The sequence below is a fragment of the Ursus arctos genome, unplaced genomic scaffold (assembly GCF_023065955.2).
Source record: "Ursus arctos isolate Adak ecotype North America unplaced genomic scaffold, UrsArc2.0 scaffold_20, whole genome shotgun sequence".
Classification (NCBI taxonomy): domain Eukaryota; kingdom Metazoa; phylum Chordata; class Mammalia; order Carnivora; family Ursidae; genus Ursus; species Ursus arctos.
The window spans coordinates 28,098,470-28,118,823 of NW_026622875.1; the positions used below are offsets into that span (position 1 = coordinate 28,098,470).

General features: G+C 36.9%; 1 protein-coding gene across 1 annotated transcript in view; it reads right to left on the minus strand.

Annotated features, from left to right (window-relative positions):
- The window catches only part of LOC113253952 (serotransferrin-like), a 52,820-nt gene continuing 32,466 nt past the window's right edge, over positions 1-20,354 (minus strand). The window contains 5 exon segments of the mRNA XM_026497056.4: positions 1-1,235; positions 10,399-10,453; positions 11,494-11,630; positions 16,294-16,376; positions 19,579-19,656. Of these exon segments, the coding sequence (XP_026352841.3) occupies positions 1,022-1,235; positions 10,399-10,453; positions 11,494-11,630; positions 16,294-16,376; positions 19,579-19,656 (567 nt within the window). The 3' untranslated portion in view covers positions 1-1,021.

Sequence of the window (20,354 nt, forward strand, 5' to 3'; positions counted from 1 at the left end):
TTGCTTTGAGCCAGACAGGTTGTTTTATTTACCAAGAAATGCATTAATAATTTATAAAAGCCATTAAAAAGCCAACGTTCAAGAAGACAACAAAGACCATCACTTTGAAAAAGCTGACTTTTCTTTCAACCATCTGTGAATATGCACTTTAAAAAACTATGGAGAACTTTTTTCATTCACACGTGTTGCACAGCATTCTAGCTCTGAGTACAAAACGGGCTGGTCGAACAGCATAAGAACGCAGCCCAGGGTCCCTCGGCCGTCCAAAAACTGACAACAGCTTCTAAATCTTCATCCACTCCTCAGTTAAGGGAAACCACGAGAACACACTAGACCCTTGGCATGTGGGGCTTTAGCATTTATAGTTCTATCACCTGGGAATGACTCCAAGGGTTCAGGGCATGTTTTTGCAACCTAAGTGCTATGAGGCTGGAGTGTGGACAAGTCACCAAGCTGATGAAGAACAGACCTGCTGTCAACACAGCCTTGCTGTTTTCTACCTGTCTTCACATGTCAGGAGACCACACTGTAACTACACCCACACCTCTGAGAATTCACAAAGGACTAGATGGTGTACTGCCCATGAACATCGAGGGCAAATGGAATCAACTGGCTCCATACACAGGTTTGTTTTCAGGAAAAGGAACTAACACACAGAAGCAGAGGATAAGAAACTTTTCAGATGATAACCATACTCTCGTGATAATATCCTCTCTATGTGGATCCACTTGTTGTGGTCACAAAGACCCTGACCCTAGGTCAAGCATACGCTAAAGGGACATGACATAAACTTTAACCAAGGGAAGACACACAAGCAGTTAAGTGACTAGAAAGCACTGAGGGAGAACTAAACTTCAAAACAAAAATTCCACGTTACTTTCAACAATTTGTTTCCAGAACAAGAAAATGTTTCTAATTACACTTTACACCCCTTCTTTATCAACTCCAAGTTACCACGCCCTTTTCCAAAACTGTCAGCCACACACATATACATTCACATCCTGAGCCTCAGCCCGGCCCCTCAGGCGATTTTAGCCAGCCATTTCTCCAGGTCCTGGATGTCGGCGGAGCCAGCGTCCCCTCTTCCGCCCTTGGCACTGCACTCCAGGAACTCCACTTTGAGGGGCAACTGTGAGAACTCAAATTCTTTGCCCTTCTTTCCCAGCTGAGTAGGAGCGGTGCTGGAACTGTCCAGTGTGCTGGGGGCAGCAGAACGGGTGACTCGTAAAGTGTTGCTGTGAGACAAAAGAAAAACAAGTCAGGAAGAAGAGAGTAGTAACTTTTATATAGCAACTAAAGGCCTTTAAGAAGCCACACTCATTCCTAAACATTTCAGCACTCATTTAAATACCTGACATAAAACTGTCAATCATGCTATTAAGACTGTTGAATAATCCTTTGCATTCATAGACTGCTCTCAGACAGGAGAGATGGGGGTCTAGCCAGACTTGCCTTGATAAGAGCAGGTCAATAACGTGCCCATGTCACACCAACCTTTTCTCAGCCCAGGGCCCCCTTATCCCCTTCCACTAGGATCACCTGTATGATGCCATTTTTGAACATACTTTTTAAATACATGCTATAAGTGTTACAATAACTTAAGTCTCTGAAAGTTAAGTGTGGGAAAATACAGTATTTATATTTATCACGAGTCTATTTGGATACAGAGCTTCGTAAACCCACAAACTCCAGATTCTCATATCCAGTTTGGGCACAATTACTACTCTCCAACCTCTTTACCCTCGAACACCGTCCCAATTTAAGTTGTCTTACTGCCACCTGCTGGCCCCAAAAAAGAGTGTACAGCAACGCTCGCGTGTTCACTTCCCCCACCCTTTCTGCTATCCAGATGCTGAGGAATACATGCTCCCAATGTGCTTCCTTACAAAAGAAAGCACTTCTTAGAGCTGTAAGACTGCATGAAAATTCGTGAAGAATCTGCAGGAAAAACTAATACCTTGTTTAGAAAGAAACACGCACACACGGAAAAAGTATTTTAAAAAACAATACTAAATTCAAGATATTGGGGAGGAGCCCAATATCTTAGGGCCTTCTAAGCAAGGTGGTGGGTCCATGGGTATTCATTCTAATATTCTTTAAATTCAATATATGTGTCATATGTATCCCTTTATATGTAAAATATTTTACAATTAAAAAAAACACTTAAAAAGGAAAAGAGGCCAAATATAACATGTACTCAGCTCTTGCCATAAGGCCAAGTGAATACAGTTAGCTTTGTTATTCATAAGACTATGAAATGCTTCTATGTTGATAGGGCATAATTCTCACAAACAGGATTAATCTAAAATCAGACTCCTGGGGCACCTGGCTAGCTCAGTTGGAAGAGGGTGGGGCTCTTGATCTCGGGACCATGAGTTTGAGCCCCACACTGGGTGCAGAGATTACTAACAAAAACAAATAAACTTCTAAAAATAAAATAAACTCTGACTCCTAATTTAACTGATATTCACCTTCGCAACTTTTAACATTTTACTTCACTACCTATAGTACAGCATTTCCATCTGTATTGCTTTTCTATGGCTCTTTAGAGTGAAAAGCAAATGGACTAAGGAAAATACATGTTTTGAACACAGGAAGACTTGGACTGTACTGCTAAAAAGAAAAAACCAAAATGGATACACAAATACTATGATCACTTTTTCCCCCAATTCCCAACAACTGCAACAGTATTTCTAGAAAACCCAAATCATCTAATTGTTCTAATTTCTTTAGCCTAACAACAAGCAATTTATAGTCTCGAGAGTGACTGGAGTAAGAGAAAAATGATAAACATGCAATTTCAGAAGGGACAAAAACCACTGACATTGACCTCAGCAAGATGGCAGAATAGGAGTTTCCAGCACAAGTCTTCTCACAGAACCACCAATTTTAATAACCACCTATGCACGAGAAAGAAGGAATCTAGGTCCAAGATTACAGCACCAGGGTGTTATACGGAAATAAGAAAGAATGCATTGAAAGAGGATAGGAAGGACAGTTTCACATTACCCACATTACCTTTCCTGCAAATATGGAGAGATATGCTTCACTTGGGGGAAGGACAGTGAAGTAAGCACTTACTATGCCACAGAATCCAGCACCAGGCTGGCCCCCATAGCCCCAGCCCACTCCTATGGGCCCAAGCTCCAGGATCACCCCAGTAGACCCAGGCACCTGGCCAGGCCACCCAAGTAGACCCTGGTGCCAGGCCCACTTCCATGAATCCAGGCAGTAGGCCCACACACCCATGGACCTAGGAGCCAGGCTAGTCTGCCCAAGCACTTGAGCAGCAAGCCCATCAAAGAAGAAAAATAAGGTACCAATAACTGACCTTAAAGAAATGAAGATCTATAAAATGCCTGACAAAGAATTCAAAATAATCACCTGAAAGTTCGATGAGCTATAAAAGAGAACAGACAACTCAGTGAAATGAGAAAAGTAATCTATGAATAAAAATGAGAAGTTTGGGGCACCTGGCTGGCTCAGTTGGTAGAGCATGAGACTCTTGATCTCAGGTTCCTGAGTTCAAGCCCAATGTTGGGCATGGAGCCTAATTAAAAAAAAAAAAAAAAAAAAAAATGAGAAGCTCAACAAAGAGAAGCCATAAAAAGTTTTTGATACTCTGGAACTAAAGAACACAATGACTGATGTGAAAAATTCAGAGATCTTTAACAACAGACTTGATCAAGCAGAAGAAAGAATCAGAGAGCCTGAAGGCAGGTAATTTGAAGTTACCCAATGAGAAGAACAAAACAAACAAAGAGTAAAGAGAGACTACATAACTTAAAATTCATCATTAAAGGAATCAAGTACATGCATTATGGCAGTCCCAAAAGGAGCAGAGAAAGACAAACAGCAAGCTTATTTATAAAGAAATAATACAGAAAAACCCTAAATCTAGAAAGGGAAATGAACACCTAGATCCATTAAGCCCAAAGAACCCCAAATAGATTAAACATAAAGAGAGCTACACCAAGACACATTATAATCAAATTGACAAAAAGTCAAAGACAAAGAGAATTTTGAAAGCAGCAAGAGAAAAGCCAATGGTCACAAACAAGGGGAACCCCATAACACTACATTTCTTAGTCTTGGCAGAAACTGTATGCCAGTACAGACTGGAATGATATATTCAAAGTGCTGAAAGAAAAAAATATACCCAGCAAAACTGTCCATCAGACATGAAAGAGAAAAAATTTCCCAGACACACAAAATCTGAGGGAGTTCATAACCACTATACCTGCCTTGCAAGATATGCTAAAGGCAGTTCTTCAAGGTGAAACAAAAGGACACGAACAACATGAAAACATACGAAAATATAAAACTCACTATAACAGTAAGAGTATATTCAAATTCAGAATACTCTAATACTGTAATGGTGACACATAAATCACTTAACTCTAGCATAAAAGCTAGAGACAAAAGTATTAAAGACAACTATGGCTACTATAATTTATTAATGGATATACAATATAAAAATGTGAATTGTGGAATCAATAGTATAAAATGAAGGGGAAGAAGTTAATGTGTACAATTTTTGTATGCAGTGGAAGCTGTTATCAGCTTAAAATAAGATTACCAATACTATGTTTTATAAAAGTCTCATTGTAATCACAAAGAAAAAAACTATAGCAAATACACAAAATAAACAGAAAGGAATCAGCATAACACCACAAACAAATCATTAAAGAAAGAAAGGGACAAAGGAATTATAAAACAGAAGACAATCAACAAAACAGAATAAGTCCTTACCTATCAGTAATTACTTTAAACGTAAATGGTTTAAATTCTCTAATCAAAACAAAGTGGACGAATGTATTAAAAAAAAACCAGATTGAACTATATGCTGTCTCCAGGAGACACACTTTAGATTTAAGATTCTAAGTGAAGGGATAGGAAAAGATATTCCATGCAAATGATCACCAAAAGGGCAGGGCGGGCTATACTTATTTCATCAAAACAGACTTTAAGTCAAAAACTGTCACAAAAGACAAAGAAGGTCATTATATAATAATAAAAGGGTCAATTCCTCAAGAGGATATAATAATTGTAACCATACATGCACCTAACATCAGAGAATCTAAATACATAAAGCAAATATTAACAAAACTAAAGGGAGAAATAGATATCAATATCAATAAAATAATAGCAGGGGATTTCACACTTCCAACAATGAATGGATCATCCTGACAAAAAATCAATAAGAAAACAACATATTTGAAGTGTTCAGCAGACCAAATATACACCAAATATTCCTAACAGACAAATACAGAACATTCCAACCAACAGTTGCAGAATGCATTCTTTTCAAGTGTACACAGAACAGTCTCCAGGACAGATAACATGTTAGGCTACAAAACAAGTTAACAAATTTAAGATGACTGAAATCACATCATGTATCTTTTCTGACCACAATGGTATAAAACTAGAAATCAGTAACAGAAGGACTACTGAAAAATTCACAAATATGTGGGGAATAAATAACACACTTCTGAACAACTAATAGGTCAAGGAAGAATCCAAAGGCAAATAAAAAAATATTGAAACAAATGAAAATGGAAACCCAACACACCAAAACTTACAGGATGCAGCAAAAGGCAGTTCTGAGAGGGAAGTTTATAGCAATAAACATCTTTTCTAAGAAAAAAGAAAGATCTCAGATAAACAACCTAACTTGATACCTCCAGGAACTAGAAAAAGAACAAACTAATCCCGAAGCTAGCAGAAGGAAGGAAAAAATAAACATCAGAGCAGAAACAAATGAAATACAGACTAGAAAACAATAGAAAATATCAATGAAACTAAGAGATGTTTTTTTGAAACATAAGCAAAATTGACAAACCTTTAGCAAGGAGAAAGAGAGAAGACTAAAATTAATAAACTCAGGAATGAAAGGGATAACTTATACTGCAGAAATACAAAGGATAAGAGACTATTATTAACAAATTAGACAAACTAGAAGAAATGGATAAATTCTTAGAAACACACAACATACCAAAAACTGAATCATGAAAAAACAGAAAATCTGAACAGGCCAATAATGAGGAAGGAGACTGAATCAGTAATCAAAAACCACCAGCAAAGAAAAGCCCAGGACCAGATGGCTCACTGGTGAATTCATTTAAACAAGAATCAACACCAATTCTTCTCAAACTTCCAAATTAAAGAGGAGGTAACACTTCCAAACTCATTTTACAATGCCAGCATTACCCTGATACCCAAGCCAGACAAGCATACTACAAGAAAAGTATAGGCCAATATACCTAATGAACATTGATACAAAAATCCTCAACAAAATACTGGCAAACCAAATTCAACAGTACATACAGTAAATGGATTGTATACTATAACCAGATGGGATTTACTCAAGATGGAAAGATAGTTCAACATATACAAACCAACAGAGGTGATAAACCACATTTAACAGGATGAAGGATAAAAATCATAAAATCATCTCAATAAAGAAAAATCACTTGACAAAAATCAACATCTTCTCATGACGAAAACTCAACAAAATAGGCACAGAAGAATGTAGCTCAAAATAATAAGGGCCATATATGACAAGCCCACAGAAAATATCATATTCTACAGTGAAAAGCTGAAAGCTTTTCCTCTAAGATCAAAACAAGGATGCCCACTCTCGCCACTTCTATTCAGCATAGCCCTGGAAGACCTAGACAGAACAATTAGGCAAAGAAAGAAAAAGCATGAAAATCCGAAAAGAAGTAAGATTATCTCTGTTCACAGATGACTTAATCTTATGTATATAAATCCCTAAGACACCACCAAAGAAACCAGAACTACTAAATAAATTTGGTAAAGTTGCAGGATACAAAATCAACATAATCAGTTACGTTTCTATACACTACTAATGAACTATCAGAGAAATTAAGAATTGCCAATCCTATTTACAATAGCATCAAAATAAAATACTTAAGCATAAATGTAATGAAGTAGGCAAAAGATCTATACACTGAAAACTATAAGACACCCATGAAAGCAATTGAACACATGAATAAAGGAAAAGATATCCCTTTTCCTGGATTGGAATAATTATTGTTAAAATGTCCATATGATGCAAAGCCCTCTACAGATTCAATGCAATGCCTATCAATATTCCAACAGAATTTTTTGCAGAACTAGAAGAAACAATGATAGAATTCATATGGAACCACAAAAAGACTCCTAATAGCCAAAGTAATCTTGAGTAAAAACAAAAAAGCCAGAGGCATCACACTTCCAGATTTCAAATTATATAACAAAGCTTTAGTAACCAAAACAGTAAGATACTGACATAAGAAGACACATAGACCAATAAAATAAAGTAGAGGGGCCAGAAATAAACCCACACATACAATTAACCTTTGATAAGGATGACAAGAATACACAATGGGTATAGGATAGGTCTCTTCAATAACTGGTGCTAGGAAAACTGGTATCTACATGCAAAAGAATAAAATTAGACCTTTATCTTACACCATACACAATAATCAACTCAAAATGGATTAAAGACTTACACATAAGACCTGAAGCCATAAAAAATCCAAGAAGAAAACACAGGGGAAAAGCTGAGCGACCTTGGTTATGGCAATGAGTTTTTGGATATGACACCAAAGCATAGGAAACCAACGGAAACATAAATGTGATTGCTAAATTAAATAACTTCTGCAGAGCAAAGGTAACAATCGGTAAAACAAAAAGATAACCTGGAACTGGAGAAAATACCTGCAAACCTTCTATCTGATTAGGGATAATATCCAAAATATATAAAGAACTCCTACAAGTCAGTAACAAAAAACAAATAATCCAATTGAAAAAATGGAGAAAGGACAGACATTTCTGAACAGACATTTCTCCAAAGAGGACACACAAATAGCCAATAAGTACATGAAAAGATACTCAACATAACTAATCATCAGGGAATTTCAAATCAAAACCACCATGAGATATCACTTCACACCTGAGATAACGACAAATATTAAAACAAAACAAAACAAACAAGCTAAGTTGTAGAGATGCAGACAAAAGGCAACCCTAGTGCACTGTTGGTGGGAATGTAAATTGGTACAGCCACTATGGAAAACAGCATGAAGATTCCTCAAAAAATACCAAATAAAACTACTACCATATGATCCAGCAATTCTACTTCTGGGTATTTATCCAAAGGAATTAAAATCAGGATCTTGAAGAGGTTCTTGCACTCTCATGTTCATTGTAGCATTATTACAATGGCAATATATGGAAGCAACCTAAATGTCCACCAAAGGATGAATGGATAAAGAAAATGTGGAACATACATGCAATGGAATATTATTCAGCCCTGAAAAAGAAGGAAAGCCTACTATTTACAACATGGATGAACCTAGAGGACATTACGCTAAGTGACAGACACAGTAAGACAAATAATATATGATCACACTTATATGTGGAATCTAAAACAAACACATAGAAGCAGAGTAGAATAGTGGTTACTGGGGTGGGGGGGAAGGAGAAATGGGGAGCCTTTGACCATTAAGTCAAAGGCTATAAAGTTTTAGTTATACATGGGCGTCTGGGTGGCTCAATCGGTTAAGCGTCTGCCTTCAGCTAAGGTCATGATCCCAGCCCATGTCGGGGCTCCTTGCTCATGGAGGGAGGGGAGCCTGCTTCTCCCTCTCCCTCTGTCCCTCCCCTCAACGTGTGCTCACACACTTTCTCTCTCTCAAATAAATAAAATCTTTTTTTTTAAAGTTTCAGTTACGCAAATAAGTATGTACTAGAGATCTACTATACAGCGTAGTGTCTACAGCTAATACGACTGCATTGTATACTTAAAATCTGCTAATACGGCAGATCTTAAGTTTTCTCATGAAACATTTCCTCTCTTTCTCTCTCTCTCTCTCATACAAACACACACAAATAATAAAAGGAGCAGGAGGAAACTCTGGAAAGTTAACGGATATTTTGACGGCCTCGATGGTGGTGATGGCTTCAAAGGTGGATACTAACCCCCAAATGCATGGAGTTGTACACATTAAATAGGCACAGTTTTTTACATATCAATTACCCCTCCATAAAGGCCTTTAAAAATCTCTTTTGATATTCAACTTGAAAGCACGAGGTCTTTGATAAATGTGATTGAACAGCTAACTTTACTCTTCTATTCATATACTAAAAAGTTTAAAGCACATGGAATTAAATAATTCATTCTCGATTAAAAGAAAAAAGAAAAGAAACCACAGAAAATGACAGACCAGCCCTGGTAAAAATTTTTCTGTTAAGAGCCATAAATTAAAAATTTTGGGCTTATGGGTTACGTTTAGTTTCTGTCACACATTTTTCTACTTTTCTTATTTTTTTACCTGCCCTTTAAAAACGTAAAACTATTTCTTGCTTGCACACCCTGAGCAGGAGTCTGTCAACCCTAAGCCCCTGAGTACAGGAAGCACATCACATTCCCTCTACAGCCACATTCTGAATGCAGGGCTTGCCATGAACTGTATGAACTATAGGCACTTATTAAATATATAAAGGAGTAAGTAAATCCCAGTGAGGAAACAATGTGCTTGAAGTTGAATTATTTAAGATTTTATTTCTTTATTTGAGAAAGAGAGCACAAGCAGGGGGCAGGGCAGAGGGAGAAGCAGACTCCCCACTGAGCAGTGAGCCCGATGCGAGACTCCATCCGAGGACCCTGGGATCATGATCCGAGCTGAAGGCAGACACTTAACTGACTGAGCCACCCAGGTGCCCCTCAAAGTTGAATTTATACAATTTTTCCTCATCAGATTCTTTTCTTTAATAATAACAATAAAAGTCTACACAACAGCAACAAGAAAACACAACTTGCTTCATTATAATGTTGATGGTAGCTCCTGGGTAAGCAAGCTTTAGCTAGCTCTTACAAACTGGCAGAGTACAGACAAGCTAGATTTCTTAAAATTCAAAAGGTTATATAGCTCACTTTATAAATTTTTAAACACTAAAATCAAACTAAACAATATTGCAATGTAGCTGGAAAATAATAAAATAAGCTATAAAATAGTATAATAGGTTTTTAAATTCTTCTAAAGCATTCTTTTCTTTTTCTGTCAATGAAAATTTCCATGGCTTTCAAATTTTTTTAGTTTCTAAAATCTTTCATATATCTACTATAAATGAACTAGAAACAGTGGGAAAATAAGTTGAGCTTATGGTCTCAATAAACCTGAGATCTTCTTTCCACAAATTTTTAAAATATCCATAAACATCTCACTGATGCTTTTTAGAATTCTATTATTTTGTCAATTATTTAACAAATATATTTCACACTATTCTTTGGGCTATGATAATCATATACAACCAAAGACCTTAAGCAGTATATTCGTATTTCCTAAGTGTTAAGATATACATTAATCAATATGACTTATTCATACTCACAGTTCTTTCTCAAGCTGCTGCTGAATTAACTTTGCAGATTTTGCCATTGTAATGTCTGTAAAGAAATAAAGACACTGTTATAGTTTAAACCAGAAAGGGTCTCTTCCCAAGACTTCTTGCACATATGGAAAATTCCAATTTAAACCAGTAAGTTTCTTTTCCGTTCCTTTTTTTTTCTTTTTCTGAAGAGCTTTTTACCATTAGTAGCTTAACTACCAAAGTAAGCTTTATAATTTTCATGTATAGGTTTTCCTACAATAATGCTTACAAATATATTAAGCTTGTGTCCCTAAAATTGATTAGCTCTTTCATGTAAATTTTCTACATCTTACAGATCTCTTAAATCAATATATATATAAGTCTAGCCAGTGTAACAGAAAGAAAACCTACCAGATTTTTGATTGTAACAAGAGTCTTCACTCCAACACAAATATCCTACTTGTCATATAAAAGTAAACTACGCACATTTCCAGCTGATACTAAGATGGTAAGTCACTTAGGTAAGTCCTTATACCAAAGAGAATAAAAAGAGAAGCCAGGTAATGATCCTAACACCAATTCCTGATTAAGCACTAGTAGGGTTATTTTAATCTGAAAGAAGACTGTAAAATCAACTAGTTTATCTTTTGTTAGAGGTAATGAAACGGAAGCCTAGTCTTACTGGGTGTAACAGAAAAAGTTTAATGGTTATGAGGTTAAAGAAAACACAACTTGTGCAAACTCCCCTTGACAAAATGTGCTGGAAGGTACATTTGTTTGAAAGGAGAGACTCCTCTCTGGCCCTCCACAATTGTGTGTGATGGGACATACTGTCAATCTGACAAACTTAACTTGGTAAAGAAAGTAAAATGATTTATAATTTTGTGAAATGCAAAACACCATACCAAAGAAAAACTGGTGTAGTCACTCCTTAGAACAGCCTGGTAAAACTAATGAAAATGCAGGTATATAAATAATTTTAAGATTTAAAATCCTTCATAGTTCCTTAACAATCATCTCTCATCCTCAATCATAACAACTGTAGATAACTACATTAGCTCTTAGTAGCAATCCCAGAAAAATCTCCATTATTATTGCTGGAAAACATGATGGCACCTTGCTTATTGCAGGCGATTAAGAAGGACGGTGTGTTTTTCAGACTCATACTGTCAATGAGGACTTGATAGAGAAACTCTGCCACATCTTTCACCTCTCGCTGGAAGGCTGCACTGTCCACAACAAACACAACAGCCCTGGAGGGAAAGAAAGAAAAACCAGCATGTAAGCATGCAGTAGTACAGCATTATATTGAGAAGTTATACCCTTAATTTCATCCGGTTCAATCGTACTGAATAACACACAGCAGACTCACATGCAAGTGTGCACACATGTGCTCACACCATACACATACTCACTTAACAAAGGACTACTGAGGAGATGCCAAGTGAAGTGTGTGCATTTTTGGTAACTGTGTACTTATGGCGACAGTATAGTTTGAAATACTATTCTTTATCAAGTTTTATAAAAATGCAAAAACAACAAAAAAAAACAAAGGACTACTGAGCGTTACTGTTATCAGTGACTGATCCAAAAAGACAAAAGGAAACCATGCCTGCCCTCAAAGACCAGGAAATCATCATATACAAAACGGTGTGATAAAATGCTAAAACAGACCTATGTACCTGCTATAACAGGAGCAAAGAGGAAGACCATTTACATGAGAACAGGTCAAGATGACTTAAAGGAGGATATCAACAACTGGGCTGAATTTTAGCCAGACAAAAAACTGGGACACAGACTGTCTGGAAAGCAGTATGTGCAGAGCACCAAGGAGTGGAAAAGCATGGCCTAGAGAACTCAAGGTAGGCTGGTACACAGGGAGGAAACCAGGTCAGGCAGCAAAGGGAATGACACACTGACCTATACAGAGTTTGTGCTTTTCTGTTACAAAGAATACTGGTGCTTAATGGAAGACAGATAAATCTAAGAGCATAACCAAACCAGAAGCAGAGCGACCTGGTAGGGCCCAACCTAAGGCAGCAATAGTGAGAATCCTCATGTGCCAGAAACAAAGAGGTATCAAAGCTAAAGCCAAGCAGTCCAGGAAAGAGCAGAAAACAGACTGTAGCGACCAGGGTTTGAATGCTCAGGAGTAACTGAAAACGAGCAAAGGCCAACATGCAGTTGGGGAGCTGGAACTGAACCCCCTGCACAAAGCCTACAACTTAAAAGCTGTCTAGTGGGGGGGGGGGGGTAGGAAAATAATCTGAGAGGAACTGAAATACTCGGCCTCCAGTGCCACACAGATGAGGGGGTTATGAATTTACACTCTTTCGTGGTGTAAGATGCAGAAAGATTTATATAAAAACAGGGCCAGATTCAATGAACTCCGAGGGCCCCCAACAGAAGGAAATATGAACCCACTCTGGAGAGAGGCTTTCATATCCTACAGCAGTAAAAAACAGCAACCACAACAAAATATTAAAAACACAATACCATTTATATTATCATCCCCCCAAAAATGAAACTTTGGTATAAATCTAATAAAATATGTACAAGATCCTTATGAGGAAAACTACAAAACTGATCAACAGAATCAAAGCAGAACTAGATAAACAGAGATATTCTACAATCAGGGATAGGAAGACTAAACAGTTTCAAAATGTCAGTTCTTCCCAACTTGATCTATAAATTCCAATGAAATCCAATCAAAACCTCAGTAACTTATTCTGTGGCTATTGACAAACTGATTCTGTAGTTTATACAGAGAGGCAAAGGACCCAGAATAGCCAACACAATACTGAAGAGCAAAGCTGGAGGACTGACACTGCTAAACTTACTATGAAGCTTCAGTAATCAAGACAGCATGGTCCTGATGAAAAGAGATCAGTAGAATGGAATAAAGTTCAGAAAGAGACCCCTATTTATATAGTCAAGTGATAAGTGACCTTTGACAAAGGAGGAAAGGCAATACAGATGGTCCCCGACTTACAATAGTTCAACTTACAACTTTTTTACTTTATAGTGGTGCGAAAGCAATACACATTCGATAGAAACCACACTTCAGATTTTGAATTTTAATCTTTTCCTGGGCTAGCAACATGCAGTACAATCTCTTATGATACTGGGTAGCAGCAGTGAGCCACCACTCCCAGGCAGGCACTGGATGAGGAGGGTAAACAACTAATACACAGAACCACTCTGGTTTTTACTTTTAGTACAGCATTCAACAAATTACACTGAGATATTCAACACTTTATTATAAAATAAACTTTTTGGTTAGATGATTTTGCCCAACCGCAGGCCAACTAGTATTCTGAACACATTAAGGTAGGCTAGGCTAGGCTATGGCATTCAGTAGATGTATTAAATGCATTTTCAACTTGAGATATTTTCAACTTACTTTCGGCTTATCAGAATGTAACCTCATTGTTAAGTTGAGTAAGATCTGTACAACAGAACAAAGATGATCTTTTCAAATGATGCTGGGACAGCTAAACATCCGCATGGAAAAAAATGAATACATACAATGAATAGATACAGGCCATATCCTTTTCACAAAAATTAATTCAAAATGGACCACATACCTAAACGTAAACCACAAAATCATAAAACTCCTGAGAGAGAACACAGGAGAAAATCTAGATATCTCGGGTCTGGCAATGATTTTTTAGATCCAACACTAATGGCATAACCCATGGGGGAAAAAAATCAATAAACTGGACTTTATTAAAGATAAAAATTTCTGCTCTACAAAAGTCACCATCAAAAGAATAAGAAGATGAACCAAAGACTGGGAGGAAATTTTTGCAAAAGATATATCTGATAAAGAACTGTTATCCAAAATATATAAAGAACTCTTAAAACTCAACAACAGACAAACAACCCAATTAAAAAATGGGTCAAAGATCTTTACAGACACCTCACCAAACAAGATCTATAGACAGCAAATAAGTATATGAAGAGATGATCCACATCTTATCAATGTCATCAGGGAAATGCAACTTAGAGCAGTTAGATATCACTGTGTATCTACCAGAACAGCTGAAATCCAGAACACTGACAACACTAAATTCTGGTGAGGACGTGGAGCAACAGCAACTCTCATACATTGCTGGTGGGAATGCAGAATGGTACAGCCACTCTGGAAGACAGTTTGGCAATTTCTCACAAAACTAAACATACTCTTACCATATGATTCCTCAATTGCAGTCCTTGATATTCACCCAAAAACATGTCCACACAAAAACCTGCACACGGATGTTTACAGCAGCTTTATTCAGAATTGCCAAACTTGGAAGCAACCAAGAAGTCCTTAAGTAGGTGAATGGATAAATAAACTGGTACATCCAGACAAGGACATATTATCCAGCACTAAAAAGAAATGAGCTATCGAACAATGAAAAAACATGGGAGTAACTTGAATGCATATTAGTAAGTAAAAGAAGCCAGTCTGAAAGGCTACCTACTGTATGATTCCAACTATATGACATTCTGAAAAAGGTACAATATGCGGACTATAAAAAGAAGAGTAGCTGTCAGGGGTTAGGGGACAGAGGGATGAATTACCAGAACACCGAGGATTTTTAGGGCAGTGAAAATACTCTGTATGAAACTATAAATGGTGACAATGAATACATGTCATTATACATTTGTTCAAATCCGTAGAAATGTACAACATCAAGAGTGAATCCTAATGTAAAACACAGACACAGAATGATTATGATGTGTCAGTGCAGGGGTTCATCAGTTATAATGAGCTAACCACTCTGGTGAAGGATGCTTATAATAGGGAAGGCTATGCCCATGTGTGGAGTGGGGAGTAACACAGGAAATCTTTGGACCTGTTGCTCAATTTTGCTGTGAACCTAAAACTGCTCTAAAAAAGTCTTTTTTTTTTTTAATTCACACAACAGATAAATTGCTCATCACCACCATCTTGTGGGCAAGGAAGCAACAACAAAATAAAAGTCAAGACATCTTCAAAAATAAGGAAAGAAACAACTGCCTCATTCCATCAAACTTAAGTTTCCATCAATTAAAAGAGACATTATTTCAAGTACAACTAAGAAAGCGAAAATACTGCCAATTAAACTACGACACAACTATAGCATTCTAATTTCATAGATATTAAAATATCTTAAAATCAATGAAATGTGGTATAAAAAAATCAATGAAATGTGGTATATTGATTTTCCTCAAGTTCTTTTTTTTTTTTTTTTAAGATTTTATTTATTTATTTGACAGAGAGAGACAGCCAGCGAGAGAGGGAACACAAGCAGGGGGGAGTGGAAGAGGAAGAAGCAGGCTCCCAGTGGAGGAGCCTGATGTGGGGCTTGATCCCAGAATGCCGGGATCACACCCTGAGCCAAAGGCAGACGCTAACGACTGAGCCACCCAGGCGCCCCGATTTTCCTCAAGTTCTTATCAGTGTTAGAGACGAAACAAGAATCAAGCATCTTCAACTGTAGCACAAGAATTTTAAGAAGAGTAACATTAGGACAACAGTAAGAGAAATAAGAAAACATTGTTCTGTACTTTGGAGGCACTAAATTTAGATAATTTAAAAACAGAAATATACAATGTTGGATTTAAATAACTTCTAGGATTTCACCTAGCTTTCAAATTCCTTTTTCAGATTTTAATAGTTCTACATAGTATTAAAATTTGTCCTCAAAGTAAATGAAAAATTTACTAACATAGTGAGGGTTAACACTTTCTGAACACTCCTGAGAAACACTTTCAAACATTATCTCATATAATCCTCATAAAATCCTACTAAAGGTAGGCTTGCAACCCAGAAATGGTTGACCCCAGGGTCCATGCTCTTTCCCCCACAGGGGAAGATACCACCAGACCAAGTATGGGTAGCACTGATATACAGATTCAGGCAAGTTCACTCCAAATCCTACTTACCTGGCTGAAGCCTTAAAACGTTCTAAGAACTGAAGTCTCAAGCTCTCATGGCCAGGGAGATCAATCAAGGTCAGGCTAGTGGCCTAAGGATGGCAGTAATAACATTAAATGAATGTTTTGGTCCTGATTCACATTCACAACATAAACTTTTCATATGAGATTTCAGGTACCAGAAAAGTGTCCATTTTATTAATGAATCAAAAAAAATGTTCACCATAATGAATTAATGAATCAAATATTCACAAAGCATCTTCTATTTATAAATCATTAGTAGAGGCTCCAGGGATTTAACAGTGAGCAAAAACAGACATAATCCCTTTTCCAACAGGGTTTATAATATAATCAGAAAGCTCAACACAATGTAAAATTACAAATATATGTAAAATTATAAATTTGATAAATGTTTTGAGGGTACATGAGAAACTGACCCCGTTGGGGGAGTCAGGGAAGTGTAGTCCACCTGAGGCTGGGGAAATATATTAGTATGAATAAAAACAAAAACGTGAAAATAGTAGTAAATATTCACAAACTAAATAATGTAACAGGAGAACTACACTTTATCATATAGCATGTTACCATTACGGGGATCCCCCATCTTTGTAACCAAAAAACATTCCTTTACATGTCCACTGTAATTTAATTTTTGAATATTTGTCGACTAGACACACCGTTTGTCCCAAATGTCAATATTTTGTGTCAATCACTGAAACCGGGAGGCGTTCTGCCTGTACTAGAGTGGACTCATTAAGCACCCACTTAAGGGCTATTCATTCCAGGCCTTCCTTCTTGAGCTCAGGTTCAGTGTGGATGTGGCTATGCTCAGTAAGACTCTCTGGTATAATCCTGGTACACTTACCAGGCCCATGAACATTTCTCAGATGTTCTACCTTATCCAGAGCCAGTCTTAACCACTGGTCAGCAGGAGGGAGTCAGTATCATGCACGGATCTGACATAATTACAGCCAGATCCATTACGGACTGTCACTTAGTTTGTGCAGTCTTTTATGGGTAAAAATATGATGTATGCTAGCTTTAAAAAACATACTGGTAAGAGTCTAGGGATCTCAGGTTAGGACCCATTATCACATTTCATAATCTATACCACTATAAGCAATTCAGAAAGACACATTACTAGATACATTACTAACCTGAGAGAGAGACTACATCTAAAACAAATGGGGGGGAGGGGCAAAAAAAAAAGAAGGGAGGAATGTTCTACATTTTCTTTTTTCTTTTTCTTTTTTTTTTTTTTTTTTTAGAGAGAGCACGCATGAGGAGGCAGGGGGTGGGGGCAGAGGGAAAGGTAGAGAGAATCGCAAGCAGGCTCCATGCCTAGCACAGAGCCCTATGGAGAGCTTGATCTCATAACCCTGAGATCATGACCTGAGCCAAAATCATGAGTCAGCTACTTAAATGACCGAGCCACCCAGGCACCCCTACATTTTCAATAAAAATATGCAAGTCTCATATATAATGTTAAGTTTTCCAAAAGCCATATTAAAAAAGTAAAAAGATATAGTTAATTTAATAATATATATTATTTAACCCAACATATCTAAAATATCTTTATAAAAAAAAAATCAAGAAATTGTTGATATTTTACTTTTCATTCCAAGTTCAAGATCTGGTGTATACTTCACATTTACAGCACCCCTCAATTTGGACTAGTTACATTTCAGGTGCTCAATAATCACATATAGCCAATGGCTATTTCATCAGAAAGTACGGGTCTAAAGTATACCCCGGAATATCCCATTTAAAAAATCTGGCACAAGTCCCCCAAGAATTAAAGATCTCCCAAACCTGAACTTTCAAAATCAAAAATCTTGGGACTTTAAAAAGGACTGGGCTACAAAGAATGCCATTATTGAAAAAAAAGCAAAAAATATCTATAAGACATTTAGAAGAATGTCTCTTTATCTTTGTTTACAATGTTTAATTCTGGAGGCACCAGAAAAGGGGGCAAGGGGCAAAGAGAAGGAGAAAAGTTCTCTTAATCATTTTCATTCATCCATCTATACATCTATCCCTCCAACCAGCCCCCAGCCTTTCTTCCACTCACCAAATACTTATTATTCATTACAATCAACTGGGCAGTCACTATCCACATTCTGGATCTACATAGGTACACAAAAAGCTCTTCTCATCATCCCTTACTGGTATTTTTGAAATATACTCATGTGTACTCTTTAACATGTCCACTACAACATTGTAAAAGCAAAAGATAACAACAAACTAAATGTTAATAGAGCTCTTAATAAATAATAACTTAATTGAATGGTACAGCCACCTCATGGAATACTATGTAGCTCACAAATCAGCCAGCTGGTACTATGTGTACAAATGAGGGAGAAAAACAAAACAACCCAACTGTATCAGTCATATTGTTAAAAAAAAACAAATAGAACATGGTGCACCTGGGTGGCTCAGTGGACTGAGCACCCAACTCTTGGTTTTAGCTCAGTTCCTGATCTCAGAGTCCTGGGATCCAGCCCCAGGTCACGCTCCATGCTCAGCAAGAAGTCTGCTGGAGATTCTCTCCCCCTTTCACTCTTCCCCTCTCCCGGCCTGTGCATGGGTGCTCTCTCTCTCTCTAAAATAAATAAATAAATCTTTAAACAAACAAACAAACAAATAACAGTGGGCAGAACAAAGTGTTAAAAAGAAAATAATTGGGGTGCCTGGCTGGTTCAGCTGGTGGAGCATGCAACTCTTGATCTCGGGGTTGTGGGATCAAGCCCCATGTTGAGTGAAGAGATTACTTACAAAAAAAAATCTTTAAAAAAAAATTAACAGATACACAGATATGTTTGCATATGCACAGACCATCTGAAGGTTCACAAGAAAATGATAAGTTACTACCTCTAAGGAGAAGACCTAGTAGGGACAGGAAAGGCAAAATTACTTTTCACTGAATATTCTTTTTAATCTTTTGAATTTTTGTCCCATATACATATATTACCTATTCAAAATATAAAGGAAAAGGTTTAATGCTCACCCTCTAGAACTCATGGTAAAGTTGGAAAGAAAACATAGAAACAAAAACTAGTAAAATGTGATATAACATCAGTGTGCATGAAGTACAACAAAACAGGGGACGGCATGATGAAACCACGGCTTGGAGGGCTGAAGGCAGAATTGGTCACATGGATTCTATTTATCCATAAAAATAAGCTATGAATGGTACCTACATCCTCAAGACTAATTCATCCTACAAATGTCCTTTTCTGACACACCAAAGTCAAGTAAAATTGTCAGACTCCCATCATTCTACGAACCCCTTACCCTGGTATTGTTGACTCTGTACACAGCAGAGCTATCGGTGATAGAAGTCTGAGTGTCTCTGTAAAGGCCAGTTAACAACTGTAAAAAAACAATTTGAAAGAGACCATAGTAAATATATAAATAGCAAACCTAAAGAGAGTAATTTTGTTCTAACTCTCCAATGGGCCAGGTCAAATAAATGAATGTTGTTTGCAACAACTGAAAAGGACTATATTGTTTTTTCCTTGTAGAAAAATCTCATTCATTGCATCTTCATTCCCCTCTCCACAGTGAAAACAAAAACAAAAAACCTCATTTCAAACGGTTAGTGGCCAAATTCACCAAACTTCCATAAACATCTTTAATCATCACAAATGATTATAAATTATATTTCTTAGTGGAAAGGAAATAATTTATCCTCTCAAAAGGAAGAATAATAAGAAAATCTCTGCTACTCTCCATAACAAAAAATCGTTTAAAATACTAAACAGACTAAATATTAGTGAAAAGATGGCTAAGTAGCCCAATATGTCAAAGAACCAGCCTCTTAAAAAACTTCTTTGACAAGTTCTCAGAAGAGTTTGTTACACAAGAATTATACACCCTATACAGATCACTGTCTTCTATCTCTTTTGCTGTTCTGGCATCCTTGGCCACCACATGAAAGTAGTTACATAAAACCCTTAAATGGGTAAGGACTAAATGTCAGTATCTGGCACGTTCAAGAAAATAGAAATGGTCAAGGAATTCCAGTTTATGAATTTTTCAAGTTTTTCAATTCTTTCCAATAATGGGAT